Source organism: Carcharhinus amblyrhynchos, chromosome 11 (assembly GCF_965287045.1).
Source record: "Carcharhinus amblyrhynchos chromosome 11, sCarAmb.v2.hapA, whole genome shotgun sequence".
NCBI classification, from domain to species: Eukaryota; Metazoa; Chordata; class Chondrichthyes; order Carcharhiniformes; family Carcharhinidae; genus Carcharhinus; species Carcharhinus amblyrhynchos.
In genome coordinates this window covers 48,849,833-48,873,769 of record NC_137334.1, presented here as the reverse complement: position 1 = coordinate 48,873,769, position 23,937 = coordinate 48,849,833, and the positions used below count along the sequence as shown (strand labels likewise).

The 23,937-nt window shown below is 39.7% G+C and overlaps 1 protein-coding gene across 5 annotated transcripts in view; it reads left to right on the top strand.

Annotated features, from left to right (window-relative positions):
- The window catches only part of tlk1a (tousled-like kinase 1a), a 162,570-nt gene extending 138,923 nt beyond the window's left edge, over positions 1 to 23,647 (top strand). For 4 of the 5 annotated variants that reach the window (XM_080199046.1, XM_080199048.1, XM_080199045.1 and 1 more), the window contains 7 exons: positions 6,648 to 6,739; positions 6,831 to 6,920; positions 10,510 to 10,679; positions 14,132 to 14,270; positions 21,751 to 21,862; positions 21,964 to 22,071; positions 22,193 to 23,647. In XM_080199046.1, the coding sequence (XP_080055172.1) occupies positions 6,648 to 6,739; positions 6,831 to 6,920; positions 10,510 to 10,679; positions 14,132 to 14,270; positions 21,751 to 21,862; positions 21,964 to 22,071; positions 22,193 to 22,369 (888 nt within the window). In that variant the 3' untranslated portion in view covers positions 22,370 to 23,647. Of the gene's footprint in view, positions 1 to 6,647; positions 6,740 to 6,830; positions 6,921 to 10,509; positions 10,680 to 14,131; positions 14,271 to 21,750; positions 21,863 to 21,963; positions 22,111 to 22,192 lie in introns of all 5 variants that reach the window. The other variant, XM_080199049.1, reaches the window with a different exon arrangement.
- Positions 23,648 to 23,937: the final 290 nt, after the last annotated feature.

Genomic DNA, 23,937 nt, shown 5'->3' with positions numbered 1-23,937 from the left:
CTCGCTATGAAGGCCAGCATCCCATTAGCCTTCCTGACCACCGGCTGCACCTGCAGGCTGGGTTTTTGCGACTCATGCACAAGGACCCCGAGGTCCCTCTGCACTGTCGCCTGCTGTAGTTTTTCGCCCCGTAAGTAATAGTCCTTCCTACCATTCTTCCTACCAAAGTGGACCACCTCACACTTGCCAACATTAAATTCCATTTGCCATTTCCTGGCCCATTCGCCCAGCCTATCTAGATCCTTCTGCAGACTCTCCACACCCTCTGCGCAATTTGCCGTTCCACCAATGTTGGTGTCATCAGCAAATTTCGACACCATACACTCGGTTCCCTCCTCCAGATCATCTATATAAATGGTAAATAGCTGAGGCCCCAGCACCGACCCCTGGGGCACTCCACTAGTCACCAACGGCCAATCCGAATAGCACCCATTGACCCCCACTCTCTGCCTCCTATTTGACAACCAATCCTCTATCCACACTAACACCCTACCCCCAACTCCATGCCCCCTTACCTTCTGCAATAACCTCTTGTGACAGTTGTTTTCCTTTTGAATGGAGGATGCTAAGGGGTGACCTAATTGAGGGGCCCAAGGTAGATGGAGATTCTTTTTTTCTCTCTCTATCTGGGGCATAGATTTAACTGATTGGTAGAAGGATTAGAGGGGACATGTGGAAAAACTTTTTTACACAGAGAATCGTAGAATCACAGTGCTGAAGGAAGCTTTTCAACCCACCAAGTCTGCACCAACTCTCCAACTGAGTATCCTAAACATAAGAAACATAAGAAATAGGAGCAGGAGTAGGCCATCTAGCCCTTCGAGCCTGCCCCGCCATTCAATAAGATCATGGCTGATCTGTCGCTGCTCAGTTCTACTTTCCCGCCCTCTCCCCATAACCCTTAATCCCCTCTCTTATCAAAAACCCATCAACCCGTGTCTTAAAAATATTTAGCGAGGCAGCCTCCACCACTTCAACGGGCAGAGAATTCCAGAGATTCACCACCCTTTGAGTGAAGAAGTTCCTCCTCAACTCCGTTCTAAACCGCCCCCCTTTTATCTTGAGGCTGTGCCCCCTAGTCCTGCTGTCTTTTTTGAGCGGGAAGAGTCTCTCCACCTCTATCCTATCCATCCCATTCATCATCTTATACGTCTCAGTGAGATCTCCCCTCATTCTTCTAAACTCTAACGAGTACAAGCCTAGTTTATTCAGCCTCTCCTCATAGTTCAACCCCCTCAACTCTGGTATCAGCCTAGTAAACCTCCTCTGCACTCCCTCCAAGGCTAAAATATCCTTGCGCAGGTGCGGCGCCCAAAACTGCACACAGTACTCCAGCTGTGGCCTCACCAATGCCCTATACAGCTGCAGCAAGACCTCCCTACTTTTATATTCAATCCCCCTCGCTATGAAGGCCAGCATCCCATTTGCTTTCCTGACCACCTGCTGCACCTGCAAGCTGGGTTTTTGCGACTCAGGCACAAGGACCCCGAGGTCCGTCTGCACCGTCGCCTGCTGCAGTTTTTCGCCCCGTAAGTAATAGTCCTTCCTACCATTCTTCCTACCAAAGTGGACCACCTCACACTTGCCAACATTAAATTCCATTTGCCATTTCCTGGCCCATTCTCCCAGCCTATCTAGATCCTTCTGCAGACTCTCCACACCCTCCACACAATTTGCCGTTCCCCCAATCTTGGTGTCATCAGCAAATTTCAACACCCTACACTCGGTTCCCTCCTCCAGATCGTCTATATAAATGGTAAAAAGCTGAGGCCCCAGCACCGACCCCTGGGGCACTCCACTACTCGGATCCTCCTCCAGTTGGCCCTGAGGATTTTGGATAATGGATACTTGAGATATAAAATGTTGATTAATGAAATTCTAGCTAAACACTATTGATTTAAAAATAGTGTAGAGTTTAAAAATTGATTTAATTTGATTTATTGTCTTGGGATACAGTGGAAAGTAATGTTTCTTGCATGCTATACAGACAAAATGTACCATTCATAGAGTACTTAGGAAAGAAGGAAAGGAGAGGGTACAGAGTATATAGTGTTACAGTTCTTGATAGGGTGTAGAGAAATATCAGTTTACTATCTGATAGGTGACAGTCTGATGGCAGCAGGAAAGAGTCTGTTCTTGAGCCGATTGGTATGTGACCTCAGATGTTTGGATCTTTTTCCCAATGGAAGAATGTGGAAGGGAGCATGTCTTGGGTGCATGGGGTTCTTGATTATGTGGCTGCTTTAACAAGGCAGCAGGAAGTGTAACCAGAGTCAGTGGGTGGGAGGCTGGTTTGCATGATGAATTGGGCTACGTTCACAACCCTTTGTAGTTTTTTTTTTGATTTTTGGTCCGAGCAGGAGACATACAGATGTGATACATTCAGAAAGGATGCTTCCTATGGTACATCTATAAAAATTTGAGAGGTGTAGCGGGCATGCCAGATTTCCTTAGCCTCCTGAGAAAGCAAAGGCATTGGTGGACTTTCTTAGCTGTGGTGTCTGCAGGGAGGGACCAAGACAGGTTGTTGGTGATCTGGACATCTAGGGCTCTCAACCATTTCCACTTCTTCACCATTGATGTAGACTGGCATCGCACCATTTCACTAGATTCTCTTATCACTACCTCATCATTGTTTGAGATCTGACCCACTGCAATGGTAAAAGTAAATTGTACTTAAGTATCAGGAATAATCAATCCCAAAATGAGGACACCTCTGCTAAACTCCAATGTGCTATGTATTTCACATGTTGTAGCTGCTGGTGAGTGAACCCTAGTAGTTGGCACTGGAATTAAACATTAACAAAAATTAGGCAGTTGGCCTCCTGCCATTGTTCCTGAGTGAATCCACCCACCATGCTGAAGGTAGTTTCCTCATCTTGTGGCTAAAGAGGAAACTGAGTGAGTGACTTTGGAGGATAGTCTTTAGAGTTGTACTTCACAAGCTATTTTCTAATGCAACTCCATTTTAACATAGAACATTACAGCGCGGAACAGGCCCTTTGGCCCACAATGTTGCGCCGACCAGTCTTATTTTTTAAAAAAAAAACATTGACCCACTAATCTAAACCAATCCCTTTTCGTCCATAAACCTATCCACCAATCTCTTAAACGCCCCCAAACTAGGCGCATTTACAACTGCAGCAGGCAGGGCATTCCAGTCCCTCACCACCCTCTGGGTAAAGAACCTGCCCCTGACATCCGTCCTATAACTACCCCCCCTTAATTTAAAGCCATGCCCCCTCGTGCTAGATTTCTCCATCCGAGGAAACAGGCTATCACCATCCACCCTATCTAAACCTCTAATCATCTTATGTTTCTATAAGATCCCCTCTTAGCCGCCTTCTTTCCAGTGAAAACAACCCCAAATCCCTCAGTCTCTCCTCATAGGACCTCCCCTGCATACCAGGCAACATCCTGGTAAACCTCCTCTGCACCCTCTCCAAAGCCTCCACATCCTTCCTGTAATGTGGGGACCAGAACTGCACACAGTACTCCAAGTGCGGCCGCACCAGAGTTGTGTACAGTTGCAACATGACGCTGCGACTCCTAAATTCAATCCCCCTACCAATAAACGCCAAGACACCGTACGCCTTCTTAACAACCATATCTACTTGATTCCCAACTTTCAGGGATCTATGTACACATACACCTAGATCCCTCTGCTCCTCCACTCTATTCAAAGTCCTCCCGTTAGCCCTATACTCAACACATCTGTTATTCCTACCGAAATGGATTACCTCACACTTCTCCGCATTAAACTCCATCCGCCACCTTGCAGCCCAGCTCTGCAACCTGTCCAAGTCACCCTGCAAACTTCGACACCCTTCCTCACAATCTAACATTTTAACATTCGTAATTCTAGATACCCACAAAAGCAAAGCAGCATAGTAACATTCAGTATGTAATTATTAAAGTTTGCATATTATAGATCAACATATTAATCATATAAATATGAAAATCTGTAAAAACAAGGTACTTGTTAAAAAGTTGTTGTGTATGATCACCAGTCCATAACTTAACCTAAGCCACTCCAGCTGTTGTCTCTTGGACAGGAAAGAGTGGAAGTGCAGGTTGGGAGTTTTGAAGTGGCTGTGGTTAGAGTGCAGGATGTTCTGCCCTACCAGGATGATGGTGTTCCTGTTTTAAATTAACTGACTTGCCGCATATAATTCTAATTTCTGCCTTTGGGAATTGGATCCCTTGCAAAGTGTATAGAGATTACAGGACGTGTGTAGTTATATTCTTCTGCTAATAAAGTCAGTCAAAAATAATTGTTGGCAGAGGGAATAAGCAGAGACAATAGAATACAAGTACTTAGGTAAAGAAGCAGTGTGAAGAGTACAGACGATTGGAAAGTACACGGAGCATGCAATCTTCATTAAAAGCTAGTACTGAGGTACAACATTTGCTTTTGCGTGCTACAGTTGCCTGTGGCACTTGGCCGTGCTGACATACTTTGCAATTGAGAAACTCGTTAAAAAGTGCATTGAATATTAACTTAAATTTATGGTCAGGGCCAGTGTGGAATGTGAAAAGCTGAACAGGTATAGAACATAACATACAGCAGTCACTGGTCACTGAAATTTCAGTCAAGCTCTCAATGTTCCTCAGTGACAGGGTGAAATGGCCACAGATACAAGCCCATGGCCAGGAAAGAGAGATTGAGACATGGGCAGGGCTGGAATCTGCCTGGTTTTCAACGCAGTGCACAGTTTGAGGGGAGGGAGCCAGTGAACCCATTCACTGTTCTATGACCAAAATTGGGGTCATGACAAGAGTTTATGAACTGCTGAGCTAGAGGCATTGCCTGGAGACTGAACAAGCGAGAACTCTCCTAAAGTTCCATGTTAGGAAAACAGCCCTGATATTCCCTATGAACTCATGGGGCACATAGAATGCACTTGAAAGTCCATAACCCTTGGTTCTGTCAGCATGCACGTAAACTCTCTGCAGTCAGGTCAGAAGAGTTTGTTAGGGGTAGAATTTGCAATTAGTATCTAGACCCTATTTATTTCTTGTTATTGATTTCCTAGAATCGTTAACTCAGTTATTTCTGATCCATTTTGCTGCGACCCTGCAGTCGCATCTGTCTTGAAATGAGTTTGTTGGTGTCTTTGATTATCACAGTACGTGGAAGGATCAAAGGAGTTTAAATTCTTGCTTTACTGAACATTTACTGTTTCATTTCTAAGCTATCCTTAGGACATCACATTTAATATTGCTTCTAAGGGATTGGAGACTCTTGTTCACTTTTCTTTATTTGAGAGACTGGACAGTTGTGCGAGAGAGATTTTCACCACCACGTGACTGGAAATTACAGTTGCAGATGTTTCTCAACACAAGTGGAAAGCATCAGCTGTAATATAAGACCAGCAAAATAAAGGATGGAACCTGAGCAACAGTTCAATCTGCTTCTCCTTGCTCACCAATTAACTTGGCCACCAACTGAAAGGGAATTGTTTGTGGATCAGTTTTTTTATCCCTGTTATAGTTCAGAATGAGGAACCCTTGAGATCTGAATAAATTAGATGCCGAAAGCTATGCTCGGAGGGATCTTTAAAGTTGCCACTCCTTACAGAGCCACTAAGTGGCAGCACCATTCTGAGTCTGTTTGTTGATATTGAGCATCAGCTTTAATTCAAGTAAGCTTTTTGGAAGATGTTGTGGTGTCGTCCCTCCCCCGATTGAACAGTCCTGCAATGTACCAGGTTCTTTCTCTTTAGGTGAATTTGCTTTGCTTGAATGGCTTTCCTCATCTATTCCCATTTTATGATCCTATATTTCCTTTAATGTTACATAGTAATAGATATCAATAGCTCTTATAATATTATTTGGCCTCTTTTAGATAAATAATACTACTTGGAAGCTGCTTTTGATCCATCTTGCTCCTTCTGAGGCCATTCATAGCCATCATGATGCTGTTATGTATTTTTGGGTTTCTGTTCAGTTTGCCAAGCTAAAAGTCAGTGCTTAATACTCTTCTTGCAAGGGAGTGCTGCTGTTGGACCAATTCATTATCTGTATGACAGGAGAAAGGCCTCTTAGTAAAGCTATACAATTTATTTTGGTAGAATTTTGATATTGCATTACCTTTTAGCTCTTTTTGTGTAGATACTTGGCTTCTGCTTGTTATTGCCCACATTGATATGATCAAAATCGCTGTTTGCTGATTTGATTTGGTTTATTATTGTCACATGCATTAGTATACAGTGAAAAGTATTGTTTATTGCGCGCTATACAAACAAAACACACTGTTCATAGTGAAGGAAAGGGGAGAGTGCAGAATGTGATGTTACGGTCATAGCTAGGATGTTCTCCAGTGTAGATCCATGTCTCATTCACTCTGCGGTGCAAATGTGTAGGACTATTCCTGATGGTGGCCCTTGGGTAAGATGATTTGACACACAGTAATGTTGAGATTTACTGTCCATCAGTAAAATATCTCATTCGAGGCCTTTTAGCATGTACTACGACATTTCAAAACCCCTTGCGCTTTGCGTGGATAGTATAATTGAGGCTTGTTTTATTTTTAAACAAGATTTATCTGAAGCCCTGAAAGAAGGGTATTTTAAATACTATTAATGTCATCACAAAATAATATCAAACTTCATTTCTAAGTATAGTTTTTAATATTTTTTGGTTAGGCCTTTGATTTGATTGAACAGCGGTATGCAGCAGTGAAAATCCATCAACTGAACAAAAACTGGAGGGAAGAAAAGAAAGAAAACTATCACAAGTATGTATTTATCCTTAATACTTCTAACATAATTTTCTGTAGTTTCAGAATGAAGTAGAATTATATGCACTATTTTAATTGTTGGTTTTAGGCATGCATGTAGAGAATACAGAATACACAAAGAACTGGATCATCCCAGGATAGTTAAGTTGTATGACTATTTCTCTCTGGATACAGACACGTAAGTATATGCTGCTTTAATTTCAGAATGAATATGTTCCATTCTTTGAAAAAGCAATAGGTCAGCTTCATTTCAGAAATCAATGGCTTACATTTATGTTCCTATGTAAAATATATTCTTAAATATTAATGTAAATATGAGTTTATGGAACCTTCCTTGTACAAAGAGTCAGACTAAAGGGGAGACAATCAGCTGAAGATTAGCCTTAGAGATCATAATTCAGCAAGTATATTGAGGAAAGTAAATTCACAATATCAACATATGTCAAAAGGAAGGAATTTGCATATCCTATTTAGAATTGTTTAACAGACTCCATTTATATTTTTATAGTTTCAGTTTAACATTCTTCCTGTAGGATGCCAAGTATTTTAATAGCATGATTCAGGCCATTTATCTTGATGGCAAATGCTGAAAAAAACAGGAAAAATATAAATGTGATTGGAGAAGATGCTCCTTTTTTACATGTAAAATAGAAAGCAAACACTGCAATGGTGTTTTGCTTAAGATAATTTCTTTGTGTCGATATTGGTCATGATGGGTTCCAATGGTAATTGTTTGGTTACAGTGCCCATTTATTAGTATAGTAGCAGTTCAGTTCAGTAGATGCTGATTTCCAGTTAAGTTTGTTACATATCTTTGCAAAGTTCATATATTGGCCTGCAGTTTCCACTTGACTGCACTGCTTTTCAGTGCAGTTGACATGAAATAGACGTAGCTGGCGCAAAAGATACATTCAACACATGTAAAGTTCCCAAAATCTTCTCTACAATTTTTTTGAATAGCCCTAAAAGACGACCATGCTCTCAGGGTGAATTAATCACAGTTAGGAGTTTCATTTGAATTTATTATTGTCACATTTATTGGTGTACAGTGAAAAGTATTGTTTCTTATGTGCTATACAGACAAAGCATACCATACATAGAGAAGGAAAGGAGAGAGTACAGAATGTAGTGTTAGTCATAGCTAGGGTACAGAAAAAGATCAACTTGATGCAAGGTAAGTCCATTCAAAAGTCTGATGGCAACAGGATGAAGTTGTTCTTGAGTCAGTTGGCACGTGATCTCAGACTTTTGTGTCTTTTTACTGATGGAATAAGTTGGAAGAGAGTATGTCTGGGGTGTGTGGGGTCCTTAATTATGCTGGCTGCTTTGCCGAGGCAGTGGGAATTATAGACAGAGTCAGTGGATGGGAGGCTGGTTTGCGTGATGGATTGGGCTGTATTCACAACCCTTTGTAGTTTCTTGCTTTCTTGGGCAGACCAGGAGCCATACCAGGCTGTGATACAACCAGAAATGTCTTCTGTGGTGCATCTGTAAAAGTTGGTGAGAATCATAGCTGACATGCCAAATTTCCTTAGTCTTCAGAGAAAGTAGAGGTTTTAATGAGCTTTCTTAACTATAATGTTGGCATGGGGAGACCAGGACAGGCTGTTGGTAATCTTGACATCTAAATACGTGAAACACTCGACCATTTCTACTTCGCCCCAATTGATGTAGACAGGGGCATGTTCTCCACTATGCTTCCTGAGGTCGATTAAAATCATCTTCGTTTTGTTGACATTGAGGGAGAATGTTACAGTCATCACACCAGTTCACCAGATTCTCTGTCTCCTCTACTCTGTCTTGTCATTGTTTGACATTCAACCTACTACGGTGGTGTCATCAGCAAACTTGAAAATCGATTTGGAGGAGTGTTTGGCCACACAGTCATAAGTGTGTAAGGAGTTGGGCAGGGGTTTGAGGACACAGCCATGTGGGACCCCAGTGTTGAGGATGATCATGGAGGAGGTGTTATTGCCTGTCCTTACTGATTCTGAACTGGTGGTTAGGAAGTTCAGGATCCAGTCACAGTGAGAGGAGCCGAGGGCCAGGGCACAGAGTTTGGAGATGAGTTTCATCAGACTCATGGTGTTGAAGGCTGAGCTGTAGTCAATAAATAGGAGTCTGATGTAAGGATCTTTTGAGGAGGTTCTAAAATCGAAAATGGTTGTCTTGGGACGAAAAGCGCTAATACTTATAAAAACTTATGAATATCATCATTCTAATTTGTTAAAAATCTTGCTACCGTACCCTAATACAGCCAGGGAATGGGTTCATAATGCTTTGAGCCCTTTTCAGTCATTTAAAATATTATTTATTGGAGGCTAGTTGTTTATTTTTTGTTATAGACCGATTTTCAGCATCAAATTGCACCCATTTAACACTCTTAACTATATCACAGAAAATGCTTTAAACTTTTTTTAAGTTTTGAAATATTGGTCAATTGAGCTGGTTCACTGCAGATTTTGCATTAGTGAAATACAAATGACTTTGGGAAAATCTTGATAATGACTTTTCTAAATTGGCACATTTTTGACCCTTGTTAATTACACCGAAAGAGGGAATAATGCAGTAAATGAAGAAAAATTACAGTATGGCTTACTAGTCTAAAAGGGTCCCTAAAATTTAATATTTTTCTCTAACAAACGTATTTTTATTGCGCATGGATGGTGGAAATTGTGGGAATAATGTTGGAATTTGCCAATGACACCATTTTAAGAGAGAACAATATTTGATGATTGTGAAGTAGTGCAAGGAGACATGGGATGGACAAATGCCTCAAATTATATTTTAAGCATGGAGCACCTTGATGTACAGATAAACAGGTTATTAAAAGTGGTAGCAACACTAGTACTTAAAGCCACATAAATACAAACAAATTCTATTTTGTCTAAATCTAGGAGTATGAAATACAAATGTTCTGTAATTTTAACAAATAGTTAAGTAAAATGCTGCACAGGTCTTTTTTTCCTCAACCAGACATACAGAAGTAATGTAAAATGTACCTGCTTTTAATGCATAATGTGCTAAAGTTTTTGGAGCTTTGAGAACCTCATCAGAACCCTCAATATTTAATTGTCCTCTGTGCTGCTGTTCAGAGTAGATGTGGGCTGTCAAAACTGAGAACAATATGTGGCAACTTGGAAGTTCACCATCTTCAAAATGGTAATAAGATTACATCAGGTTAGCAGCTTGGTTTCCTTAGTTTCACAATTAATAAACTATCTTTTGAAACAAAAACTCATCCTTGCAGTTTTGCCAAAACTTCAACAGAACGAAAATGAAGTGTCTTTATATTTCAAGAGTGTGGTAACCTGAACAGGCCCTTTTTGCATGTATTTTGTTTTGTAAAATGTGATCAGTTTGTCCACAAACTAACTGCATTGTGGAGGTCCAATATTCCTTGCTAGTTTGGCATTCTAGGCAGTTTAGGTGCCTATGGTAGTGATGTCAAGGTACTGCATCATGATGTCACTACAAAATAATGGGAATTATTTGAGTTCTTGGTATTGTCACTAGCCCCAGTAAGGTTGGTGACAACTGTGAAAACTTGAAAAATAGGTCATCTTCATTCTGTCTAAAAACATAGTAGTTTTAAGGTGGTGTTGTGGCCAGCTCTTAAAAAATAGTCAGTAGCACCCAAGGAGCAAGCCGCCAAAGAACAGTTCAAAATAAGCTAGACCAAGCAAATCGAATAGTGTGAAGCGGAGAATCTGCATAATGTGCTGACGAATGAATTGTGTAATAAAATGTAAATTGTTTTTCCTTAGATTTTGTACAGTGTTAGAATATTGTGAAGGAAATGATTTAGACTTCTATCTGAAGCAGCACAAACTGATGTCTGAGAAGGAAGCAAGATCCATTGTAATGCAGATCGCAAATGCATTGCGGTATCTAAATGAGATCAAACCTCCCATTATACACTACGATCTAAAGCCTGGTAAGTTTCATTACTGTCTTGTCAGTTTCTTAACTTGTGAACTGATGTTCAGATGTCAGAAGCCTTTTGATGTGTAATTCAGCCTTCGTGTTTTGGAATGGGTTTTCAGTTAAATAAAATATCAGAATAAATGCAGTTTGTTGTGGTAATTGATGTCTTACAATTTGTAAAAATGTGCAACATCATATTCCATACAGAACATAAAGGAATAGGAATGTTAAAATGTATTGGGATGGACTTTGTTTTGAGGCTCTACAGAGTCATTATAATAATGACTTTTCTGATGTTTTAATCTTCTTTGCCATCCCTCTCCTGAATGTAGCAGTTTATGTTGGTAGCCCTCCACAATCTTACAATGCAGCTGGTCACCCTTAATATGCAAGACTATCAGGGACGTCACCACTGTATATTTTAGCATTTGGCAATGCATAGATCTTAAGGATTCGAAGCAGAAGTTGGCCTTTTGACCCATCAAGCCTGCTGTGTCACTCAATAAGATCAAGGCTGATCTGATTGTGACCTTAACTCCACTTTCTTGCCTGCCTCCCCTCCGTAACCCTGAGCTCCGTTGTAGATTAAAATATTTGTCCTAACGCAACCTTGAATATATTCTAGCCTCCACTGCTCTCTGGAAGAGAATTCCAAAGGTTAGCGCCCCTCTGAGACAACAAATTTCTCATCGCCATCTTAAATGGGAGATCCATTATTTTTAATTTCCCCCCGCTCTGGTTTTAGATTCCCCCATGAGAGGAAGCATCTTTTCTGCATGTACTTGGTACAGTCTCCTCAGAATTTTATTTGCTTCAAAAAGGTCACCTCTCATTCTTCTTAACTCTGATGAGTATCGGCCCACCCTGCTCAGCCATTCTTCGTCAGACAACTCTTCTCATCCCAGGAATCAATCTTTTCTGAACTGCTGCCAATGCTTGTGTATCCTTCCTTAAGTAAGGAGACCAAAACTGTACACAGTACTCCAGATGTGTCCTGTATAGTTGTAGCAAGACTTCCTTACTTTATATTTTCATTCCCCTTGCAATAAAGGCCAACATTTCACTTAGCTTCCCAATTACTTGCTGTACCTGCATGCTAACTTCATGCGATTTGTGCAAGGACGCCTAGATCCCCCTCCACCACAGCATTCTGCAGTCACTCTTTATTTAAATATAATCTTCTGCTTTTCTTCCCAACAAAGTGGGCAACCTCACATTTTCCAGTGTTATAATCCTTTTTGAACATTCAATCTAATGTTCCTGTGCAGACTCTGTGTATCTTTCTCATTTTTATATGCTCTCAACTTCCTTTCCTACCTTTTTTAATCATCAAATTTGACTACAATACATTTAATCCCTTCATCCATATCATTAAAATTTATCATAATTTAGGCTAAAGTATGGTCCCTCTGATACTTCACATGTTATAGTTTGCTAATCTAAAAATTACCCATTTATCCTGACATTGTTTCCTGTTAATTAGCCAATTCTTTATACATGGCAATATATCAACCACAGCACCAATTCTCTCTCAGTACCTTTGTATATGATACTTTATTAAATGTTTCTTTGAAATCAAATACACTATATCAACTAGTTCACTTTTATCCACCTTGCTTCTTACATCTTGTAAGAACTCTAATAAATTTGTCAAACCCAATTTCCCTTTCACAAAACCATGTTAACTATCTGATTTTCTGAATACCCTACTACTTCCTCCTTAATAATGACTTCTAGCATTTTCCCAATGTGAAATGTTAGACTGACTGGTCTATAGTATCCTACTTTCTGTCTCCCTTTCTTGAATAGAGGCATTTGTGGTTTCCAACCTACTTTCCAGAATCTAGGGAATTTTGGAAGATTACAGCCAATGCCTACATAATCTCATCAGCCACTTCCAACGTTCAGCCACTTTGAATGCGCTAATGTTTTCCTAATTCCCTCTTCCAAGCTCCTTTTGAAGTGTTTTTTCTGTGTTGAGTGCTGTATAAATGCAAGGTGTTGTCTCCACCTGGAATTGCTAGTTATAAATCCCTTTCTGCTGTTTTGCCTGATACATGGATGAGAAATTTCCACCTCAAGTCTCTGAAATCACAACGCTGATGTAGATGAGAGTGGGAGTTGATGGCAGAGTTGACCTGGAGGAGCAGCATGTGTAAGAGAGTCAGAGCTGCTCCGGCAATCTTAGATTCTGTCTCTCGAGGTACTCCCATTGCAGGTTTCCCCCCTAGTTGCGATTGCTGTTGCTCGAGGCACAGAACCTATGGCTGGAGGAGTTGGAGCAGTTATTCTAGCCAGTCCCGTGCATGACAAGCAGGAGACTTAAAGTTGCATCGTCATCAATTGCTCAAAATCCCCTGAGAGATCAAGGAAAATAATCAGAAACTGAACAAAGAGAAGGGAGACTCTGCAAGTTAAAAGGCTGGAGCAGGAGAGCTGTCACTCAGCCATGGGCCATGCTGGACCCAGCTGCCATCTGCATCCACAGCTCAAGGCACTCCAAGAGAACTGGAGGGAATTAATTTGGCCCCCGTCATTTTAGTGTTATTGGTGAGATAACCAGGTGTGAGGTTACTAAGTGAGTTGGATACTGTGTCGATGTGGGGGAAATCATACTTCAATTACAAGGTGAGCCATGCAAACTTTGCAGGGGAAGGTTGCATGATTGGCGTGTGAGGGAGTGTAAGTGTTTGTTGTCAACTCTGTTCCTTACCTACTCTCAAGATCCTAAACATAGCTCTGTACCCATGTCAGACTGGATACACACACCTGGAAAAGTGGCTGCAGTGCTTACACTGTGGTTAATGCACAACAGCAACCACAAGAGACTCCCTCTATGCTGCTCCTAGAGACTCTCTTGCCTTTGATGCAGGCTCCCCTTTCTGCTGCTTCCAGCCCTCTGGCACAGGCCCACCAGCCTATCTCATTCCTGTTGATATTAGATAATTCTGCACAGACATGGAATCCAATGTTTGATCTTTGTAGGCTGACGTGGTACCACACCTGTTTTTGCCTATAAATGATCAGGGAAAGCTGGCAATAGATAACAGTTTCTGCATTTTGGCCACGGTACTGAGAGACTGAGGTGACTGAGCTGCTTGTTTTCCTTTACCTGCACTGAGCAAGCTATAGGCTTGCTGTGATGTTTGCATGGATTATTGGACTGGCAGAATAAGCAGCCTGATGACACTAGAAAAGAATAATATGAGTGATGCCATTGAGTTTTGATGTTAGCACCAAGTTACAATCCTGCTGCTGGAACAGCCCATTTAACTGATCTTTACATTGCTGATAATGAAAGAGATTTTAACAGCTGATCTTTTGGTTGCAAGTCTCAAGAAAAATATTTATATTTTGTGGCTATACGGATCTTGAACCCTGACAAATATGAAAGCCATTATATAATTTTTTAAAAATCTAAGTAAAATGCAGGTAACATGGATATTTTATTTTACATTTTAGGTAATATCCTCTTGGTTGATGGAACTGCATGTGGAGAAATAAAAATAACTGATTTTGGCTTATCAAAAATTATGGATGATGATAATTATAATGCTGTAGATGGAATGGATCTGACATCTCAAGGAGCTGGAACATACTGGTAAACCATACAAATTATTTCAGCTGAGTATTCGTGAAATGTCATTTCATTCACAGCTTGGAGGTTCTCTTTGGAAGTGACTTCTGATGTTAAAATAATCTTTAAAATGTCCTGCGAACAAGTAACCCCAGTTGATGCAATTGGAGTCAACTTTTGAGATTTTGGATGTTTTTGTTTTAAAGACATGTATAGTAATGATTCTGCTTAGAAACATTGCATTAAAGAATGGAAATTTGAAATCAATTTGAATAAGAATAGTGATATTTTTTCACGTTAGAATTATACCATACAAAATGGTTGCATAAGCCTTCGATTTGAACTGATGAGGTGTTAAGAAAGATCTACCATCCTGAATTACATTTTATTTTTCTGAAAGATTTTTTTATTGAAGGATATATTCTTTTTGTTATAGTTGGTTAAGTAGATTTTTTTAAACTGATGTTGTTCTGTGAAAATGAAATTAATATAATTTAATACTTTTTGTATAGCCCTACTGCAGAGCAACACAATCCAAATTGATATTGTCTGAGGTAGTTTTTCCAATAATACATTAAGTCAAAGTCTTATTACGTTAGTCAGCTAAGGAAAATGGAGTTCCGAAAATGGAGTTCCCAAAATGTCGTGACTAATGTTTATCCCTCACCCAGCAGCATTGATAATAAAAAAAAAGCTAATAGTTGTTTAGCAGTGTAAGTATTGCTGAAACAAGACTTTTTTTTACATCTTTACATGCTTTAGCTTTACATCTTGGCTCAAGACACTTCACAAGGTTACCGGTGTTGGGGAAATAAATTTATACTGTACGAAAAGAGTGTGCTGATTGGCAAGTAGATGCTGATTGGTAGAGGCAGTTATTGGCAGATAGTTAACTGCCAAGCATGTTTTAAAATTTAAACCTGGCAGCTTGACTCTGTTCAAGACATTGCCTTGGGGAATGAATCAGTGAATGGCTGTCACATATTTTGTTTAACTGAAATAGGTGCAACGTATATACCTGTTCTTTCTGTCTGCGAAGAACAGGACCCTGTGCGTTAGTATTTGTAACTTCCAGTACACACACACACACCACACCACGTCTCACTGATGATCTTAAATTGGTTGTCAGTGTAATTCTTTGCTCACTGAGAATTATTTAGCAAGTGTTGTGCAATCACAGAATTGCATTTTAACATTGGATACTTGTTTCACGTTTTACAAATATAGGCTGATTGGGTATGGCTTGTACTTTGCCCATTGTGAACAGCAGAACATTGGCTCCTACTATCCAGTAGCAGCACTGATGGTCTTCACCACTAACAAAGTTGATATCAAGCCAAAATGACTTTCTACCTGTCACACAAATGAGTCCTCAAATTACGCAAATGAGTAATGTTGTATATGAATTTGTATCAATATGATGCTCTGAATGTAAGCCATGCATCCCAAAGACCAGCTGAATGCATCAGATAGCATGTTCCTTCTGTTGTTCGCTCAAGGTACACATATTACACAACCAGCCCATGTGCACAAAACTCAACACATTGTGTAACATTAAGTGTGATTCCACAATTTTGCAACATTTGCTAAATAATCCTCAGTGTGCTAAGAATTATGTTGACATCCAATTTAAGGTTGTCAGTCGGGCTTATAATGTGGCACAATTTACATTTACTGGAAACTTCATGTATTAGTATGCAGGGCCCTGCAGACAGAATAGGTACACATGTTGCACCTGTTTCAGCTAAACGCAGTAAATGCTAGCCTTTGCTGATTCATTGCTCCTTGACCAATATGCATCAAGTCGCCTGATATAAATTTCAGAGACTGTTTGGCTGGTAATGGTCAGTCACCATCAACTGGTGCATTCTCCATCGCAGTGCCTCCACCAACCAAAATCCACTTGCCAACCAATGAGCACACTCTTCTCATATACTGTAAGTTTATTGTTTTCTCTGACATTGTTCTGAGTGTAAGATGAAAAGCTTCAATAAAAAAATGCCTTCAGCAAAAAGGTATCAATAAAATTTGCACTTATTTATCATATTTCTGTTTGTGAGACCATGCTGTGTGTAAACAGGTTATCACTTTTTTTAGAAAAGTGATAACACTTCAAAGGTACTTCACTGAATGTGAAAAGATTTGGGTCATCCTACAGTTGTGTAAGGTGTTATATAAATTTGTGTTTCTTCTAAGGTGTCAGATCAGTAGAAATCAGAAATATGTGCATGTAAATAGAACCTTTTGCCAAGTTTCTAGGCTAGAGATGATTATTGTTTGTTGTTGCACAAAGCTTCTGAATCAAACAATTTGGTAAAATTGATATAATTTTGGGCAGAATTGGACCAATGTTGTTGGATGCTATGTGCCTAGTTTAGGTGCCAATAAAACTTGCCATTCATTGTTGCCCAATTAATGGAGATGAGCAGTTGTGCATCATCCAAGATATATGATTTTTTTTTAAGCTTGTAAGCTCATTCTCCAGTGGAGCATTAAATACTAATTCACAGATCTACTTTAGGGAAGCAAGTGTTGACATTTCATTGTTTACTGTTGGTTGTGGGATCGCTAAGCTCTGTCTATCATACATTGCTTTCATTATTTGGCTTGCAAGTAGTCCTATGTTGTGGCTTCACTAGGTTGACACCACATTTTTGGATATGTCTGGTTTTCCTCCTTGCGTTTTTCCTGCACTCTTCTTTGAACCAGTGTAGATCCTCTGGCTTGGTGTGCTGGTGAAGTGAGGGATATGTTGGGCCATTATTTTACACATTGGGGTTGAATAAAATTCTGTTGCTGTTGATGGCCAATAGCATCTCCTGAGTGCCCAATTCTGAGTTGGCATATGCGTTCTAAATTTCTCACCCATAGCTGCATCTGTCCCTGGTCACCTTGTGCTTTTTCAGATTGGTGTCCAACTTGGAAAACTGCTGATTCATCAGCTGAGGAGGGATGATCTGCAAGGAGATTTCCTTGTCCATGTTTGACCTGATGCCATGAGACTTCATGGAATACAGAGTCAATGTTGAGGACTCACTCACAGGGCAACTCCCTCCTGACTGTATGCCATTATGCCACCACCACTGGCAGGACTACCCTGCCGGTGGGACAGGACAGACTCAAGAATGGTGGTGTCTGGTACACTTTCTGTAAGTGGTACATTTAAGTGTTAGAGAGCATATGGATGGGCAAGTCCCTGAAGCCGGTTGGGATCTATCCCAGGTCACTGAGGGAAGCAAGGGAAGAAATGATTGGGGCCTTAACAGATATCTTTGTATCCTCTTTGCCTACAGGCGAGGTGCCAGGGACTGGAGAATAGCCAGTGTTGTTCCCTCGCTTAAGAAAGGAAGCAGAGATAATCCAGGAAATTATAGGCTGGTGAGCCTGATATCAGTGGTAGGGAAGCTTTTGGAGAATCTGCTGAGAAGCAAGATATATGCACATTTGGAAGAAAATGGACTTGTTAGTGACAGGCAGCATGGTTTTGTATGGGAAAGGTCATCTCTCTCCAACTTGATTTGAATTTTTTGAAGATGTGACACAGATAATTGATGAGGGTAGGGCTGTGGATGTTGTTTATGTGGACTTTAGCAAGGCATTTGACAAAATCCCACAAACTGGTACAAAAACTAAAAATCATTTGGGATTCGAGGTGAACTGACTAAATGAATACAAAACTGATTTCATTATAGAAGACATATAGTAGAAGGGTATTTTTCAGAGTGGAGATCTAGCTATTGGTGCTCCACAGGGAGCGTGCAGGGATCTCTGTTTGTGGAATAGACATATATGATCTGAAAGAAAATGTGGGTGGTCTGAATAGTACGCTCACGGATGGCACAAAGATTGGTGGAGTTCCTGATAGTGCTGGGGATTGTCGAAGCAAAGAACAGGATATAGGTGGATTGGAGACTCGGGCATAGAAATGATAGATGGTGTTTAATCTGGACGAATATGAGGTGATGCATTTTGGACGATCAAATTAAGGTGTGAATTATACTGTAAATGGCAAAACGCTTAGAAAATTAACATAGAGGGATCTGGGCATGCAAGTCCACAATTCTCTAAAAGTGGCAACACAGCCAGGGTGAATAAGGAGGCATATAGCGTGCTTGCCTTCATCAGCCGGGACATTGAGTACAAGAGTTGGGAAATCATGTTCAGCCATATGAAACCTTGGTTGGGCTGCATTTGGAGTATTGCGTGCAGTTCTGGTCACCACACTACCAGAAGGTATGGAAGCTTTGGAGAAATTTCAAAGAAGGTTCACCAGGATGTTGCTTGGTCTCAAGGGTGTTGGCTATGAGGAGAGAGGTTGGATAAACTAGATATGTTTTCACTGGAAAGACAGAAGATGAGGGAAGACCTGATAGAAGTCTACAAAATTATGAGAGGCATAGACTGGGTGGATAGTCAAAGCTTTTTTCCGCAGGGTGGCAGTATCAATTTAAGAGAAATGTATGGGGGAAGTTTTTCGTGCAGAGAGGTGGGAGCCTGGAACGTGCTGTCAGAGGAGGTGGTGGAAGCAGGCACATTAGCAACATTTAAGAGGCATGGTGGGAACATGAATAGGAAGGGAATAGAGGAATATGGACTGAGTAAGGGCAGAAGGTTTTCTTTAATTACAGCATTATGACCGGCATGGGCTTGGGGAACTAAATGGCCTGTTCCTGTGCTCTGTTTTCCTTTGTTATTTGACGTGGTCATACTCGCTGTCTGCAAGGTATGATTCAATGTCAGGCTCGTGTATGGGGTAGCTGTCCCAATTTGGCGCAAGCCCCCAAAAGTTAGCAAGGAGGACATTACAGAGTCAACAGGACTGTGTGTGCTATTGTCATTTTCAGTGATTGGGTGGTCTATAGAGTTTACTGCAGCAGTTTGGTACAATTGAAGTACATTTCAGAGAGCAGTTAACCACATGCTGTGGGCCTGGGTCACATCTCAGGCCAGACCAGACAAGAACGACAGATTTCCTTCTCTAAAGGATATTAGCAAACCAAATGGGTTTTTAATGACAATTGACAATAGGTTAATGGTCACCATTACTGGAATTAGGATTTATTAATTAATTGAATTTCAGTTCCACCATTTGCCATGGTGGGATTTGAATTTGTGATCACAGAGCATTGCTCAGAGTCTCTGGGTCCCTAGTCCAGTGATATTATCACTGTGCTGTGGCCTCCCTCTAATGGATGTCTCTGGATATTATTGTGTATGGACTTCAGAAGATGTTCAGTAATTCTCCTTATAAAAAAGATAACCCAAAAAAGATCAAAGTGAATACTTCCTAAAAGTGAGAAATAGTAGAGGCCCAAAGAAATGGAGTCCAGATACATAGATTATTAAAATATCATGAACAGATGCATAAAGTAATTAAAATTCTATTATAATGCTGGCCTTTATATCTAGAGGGCTAGAATACAGGGGTTTGAAGTTATGCTGTGGCTATGTAGAAACACTCATTAGACTACACCTGGCCTACTGTGGACAGTTCTGGGCACCACATCTTAGGAAGGATACATTGGCCTTGGAAGTATTGCAATGCAGAGTTTACCAGAATGATCACAGGACTCCAGGAGTTAAATTACAAGGAGAGATAGCACAAATTAGGGTTGTATTCCCTGGAATTTGGAAGGTTAAGAGGTGATTTGATGATATTTTCAATACGTTAAGGAGAGCAAATAGGATAGATAGAGTGAAATTATTTCTGCTGGTTGGGAAACCCAAGACTGGAGGCATAGGTATGGCTCTAAGTTTAAGACTGTAGGGAGTGAAATTTGAAAATATGTTTATTCCTGAGATATCACACTTGTACCTTAGACCTTAAATAGGATTTTCAAAAAGAAAGTGGCACTTATGCATTCCAGGCACAATTCCAAGCAACTTGGTGGATTCAGCACAGAATGTATCAGAGAAAATTTCTGTTGTTGTGTTTTGAGATTTGTTACTTTTACTCTCTAGTTTTGATGGGATGTTTTGTTAAGATAATCCCATGCAGTCAAGGTTGATTTGTTATGGGAAAGTTGTGACTGGCCAACTCGATCGTATTCTTCTCTGGAGGCAGTCAGAGGGTGGCATGGAATTAAAGTAATTGCTGGAAGAAGGATTAGGGAAGAGTTAAGTAATGTTTTCACCCTGAGCTTGATGGGGATCTGGAACTGTATCTAAAATGGTGATTGAGACAAAAATCCTCATCAAATTTGAAAAGTACTTGGATATATGTTGTTAATCTACAAGATGCGTGAGTTGGAAAGTGAAACTAGGCTCGATTTCTTGGCCAGCAAAGATACAATTGACCTCTTGGTACCTTTCTGTTCTGTTAAATCCTATGGTTCTGTTTTATGTACGCACAATATTATTGTGCAATTAAGAGACCTTCACATTGGAATATTTTTGCAGAGTATCAAAAGAAGAATGTGTTGTACATTGATTGTGACCTTACATAAGTACAGACACCTGTGACTGACACAGTGCAGTACTGAACATGTGCTACACATTTGGAGATGACACCTTTCAAAAAAGACTTTAACCATCTACGTACCATTCCATGTTTCACGTTTGTCTCTGAATGAAGCTGTCAGTTTATTGCAACTTTAATAAATTGGACACTTTCCCAAATTAGGGTAATTTTAAGAATTTTACGACCAGAAAGTGATTGAAAAATTGCAACTATCAATCTGATTTTTCACAGCCAAGTACAATGGGGCAGAATTAGCATTGAGTGCAAGCCAGTTGAAGCAGCACAAAGGATCACCGAAACTTGAGCATAAATTTCCAATGCTGCTTTAAAAATAAATGTCCCCAACCGTAGCTTCATCCACAAAATTGGCTGTGATCCCAAATCAAATGAACAAGTGGCAACTTCCCATTGTATGCATCAGTTTGAGGAGAGCATTCAGTTTGAACTCATTTTCTTGCAGGCAAAGGCACTAATGGACATGTTTTAAAAGTTTTGATAGTAAAATATATTTAATTTCTACAAAACTGACTAATGCAAACTAATGAGACTTGTAAATGGTTCAGTAACAAATATTTTAAAACCATTTTCAGTGATTTAAATCTAGCTACTCTAGTAGCGTAAATCTAGTAGAGGACTAGATGCTTGTAAAAATGCTTTTTTTGTCAGATCAATCAATTTTCAGTTGTATTAATAAACCTGCACCATTCCTAAAAGCATCAACTGAGTATTTTTAATGCAGAGAAAATGTGCAGACCTGTTGCACTGGTTATTATTTTATATTTGTGATTTATATAAATGTATTATATCAGAAACTTGAGATGTAACCTAACTGGCACAATTTGTGCCAAATCGCACCATTGTGTCCAAAGTGTAAATGCCACCCTAGTTTGTTTAATTAGCTCTGCCATGCAATTAAATACTTGTACAGGAAAATACAGTTTGCATTAAACCATAACTTGATTTGAGGTTCTCTTGTTTAATAAAAAGTCTAATTTTTAATCTGCACTGACTGTACTGATAGTAGCAATATTTCAACTTTGACAGGTATTTGCCTCCCGAGTGTTTTGTTGTAGGAAAAGAGCCACCCAAAATTTCAAACAAAGTGGATGTCTGGTCTGTAGGAGTTATCTTCTTTCAGTGTCTCTATGGTCGTAAGGTGAGAGTTTTCATTTAGTTTGTTTTATCAACAAAATAGCTGGGTTTGTTTCTGCCTTTTGAAAAAAAGATGGATCTAATGTAAAGTCTTCTGCTTTTCAGCCATTTGGCCACAATCAGTCACAGCAAGACATCTTACAGGAGAACACAATATTAAAAGCTACTGAAGTCCAATTTCCTGTTAAACCAGTCGTTAGCAATGAAGCAAAGGTAGTTGTTCCCAGTGTTCTTATGTAACCTTGTTAATAGGTAATGGGTGATTTTTTCTTCAGTTATTTCAATTAATTGTTGGAGTTCACTTTGTATAAAATCTAATGCTTCTGTGTTCCAGGCTTTCATTAGGCGCTGTCTAGCTTATCGCAAAGAAGATCGCTTTGATGTGCATCTGCTGGCTAATGATGCCTACCTTCTCCCTCATATGCGCCGATCAAATTCTTCAGGAAATATACATATGCCTGGGCCAGCCACAATTCCTATTTCGCCCATGTCAAGCATAGTTTCTTATTGAGATTTATTTTAGTCAGATTGACAATTCCTGTAGAACTTCTTTCAAAGTTAATTTGCAGCTGGATGACATAACTTGTGGGGGGCTGGTCGAGATGTGAGAAAAGGGGAGGCCGTGAAATGATTGAAGTGTACCAATTTTTGAATCTTTTGATTTATTTCAAATGGAATTTGAACCATGGACAACAATGAGCTGCACTTGTAACAAATTACTGTACACCGTAGAACTCGGTACTCCCATTAGGCAGCCTCTGTGTTCAGAAGCTGAAGACTGTTCAGCCTCTCCTGCTTTTTTGGGAACACTGTACATAGTAGCCTAATGAGTCACTTTGGGACTATTTTTTAATACTTAATACTGATTTTGTTTAAAATAAGGCCAGAACAAATGATTTTAGCACAAAGAAAATACAACAGCCCACCCAAATAAAATTATGTGAAGAGAGATTATAGTAGCTCTTGTAAAACCTGGCAATGCACAAAAACAGTTGCGTTTTGAAGCTACTCTGAACAGCTGGTGTATTTATAGGTCAAACTGTAGAATGTACTGTGCAGAATAATAGTCAGATAGCATTGTTTTATATTGTTGTAAATGATTTCATTATACTTGTTAAGTTACAGCAGTTTGATTCTGTACAGGCTGTATAAACATCTGGCTTTGTTTGTTTAGTTTTCTTAATGGGATCTCTAATTCCAATAATGGAGCTTTTGCCGATCGGCAATGCTGCTAGGTTGAATGGTGTTTTTGTTACAACATGGCCTTCATACATTATCCACAGAGCTGAGGTTATGTAAAAGCTTAATTTTGCATTAAATGAGACCATCTTAAACAAGGTTTGTAGTTTTGAGGGACAGGTCATTTTATTGGTAAGCCTTGACCTGTTCGTAAAATAATTTTAGGTGGTATTCACTTATTTTGGAAGGAAAATGGGAATGCAAATGAGACCACGTGTTTGCAGGATTATTGGTTTCTTCTCTGTGTAGATATGTATGATGTGAAACATTTAATTCTGAATAATTGCCTTGTGCTGTACAAATTACAACCATTTTCAGTAATACAAAATCTTGCTGTTTAGTACAGTTTACTGCTTGTTTTAACAGCCATGCTATAGAATACCTGTATGTAATTAGTACACTGAAACAAACAAAACAAAATTGGTTCATCTAGGCTTTGTTAATGTTGTATAATTAAGCTGTTGCCTGTGTTCCTGTTGTTGAAAGCTACTTTGTTTTCACTGTAAATAAAATGTTAACTGTCAATAAAAAAGGTGCTGCTGATACTGTAGAGAGTGTAGCCAAAACCAGTAATAAACATTCAAAATTCTATTTCATTCAGGTTGTTCTGTGTAAAAAAAAAAATGTATTTTAAACATTGCGCACACCACTAAACTTGGCTTGATCTGTTCTTGGAAAATCACATACGTAACAAAGCTATTAATTCCTATTACACTGGAGATATAGCACATGGTTTCCATTTCCACGTCTATTGAGCCTCAAAACATGTCCAGTTTATCACAACTATTTATTTATTTTGCCACTGTTCCTCAAACCACCATTTTTACTGTAGAGTTGGAA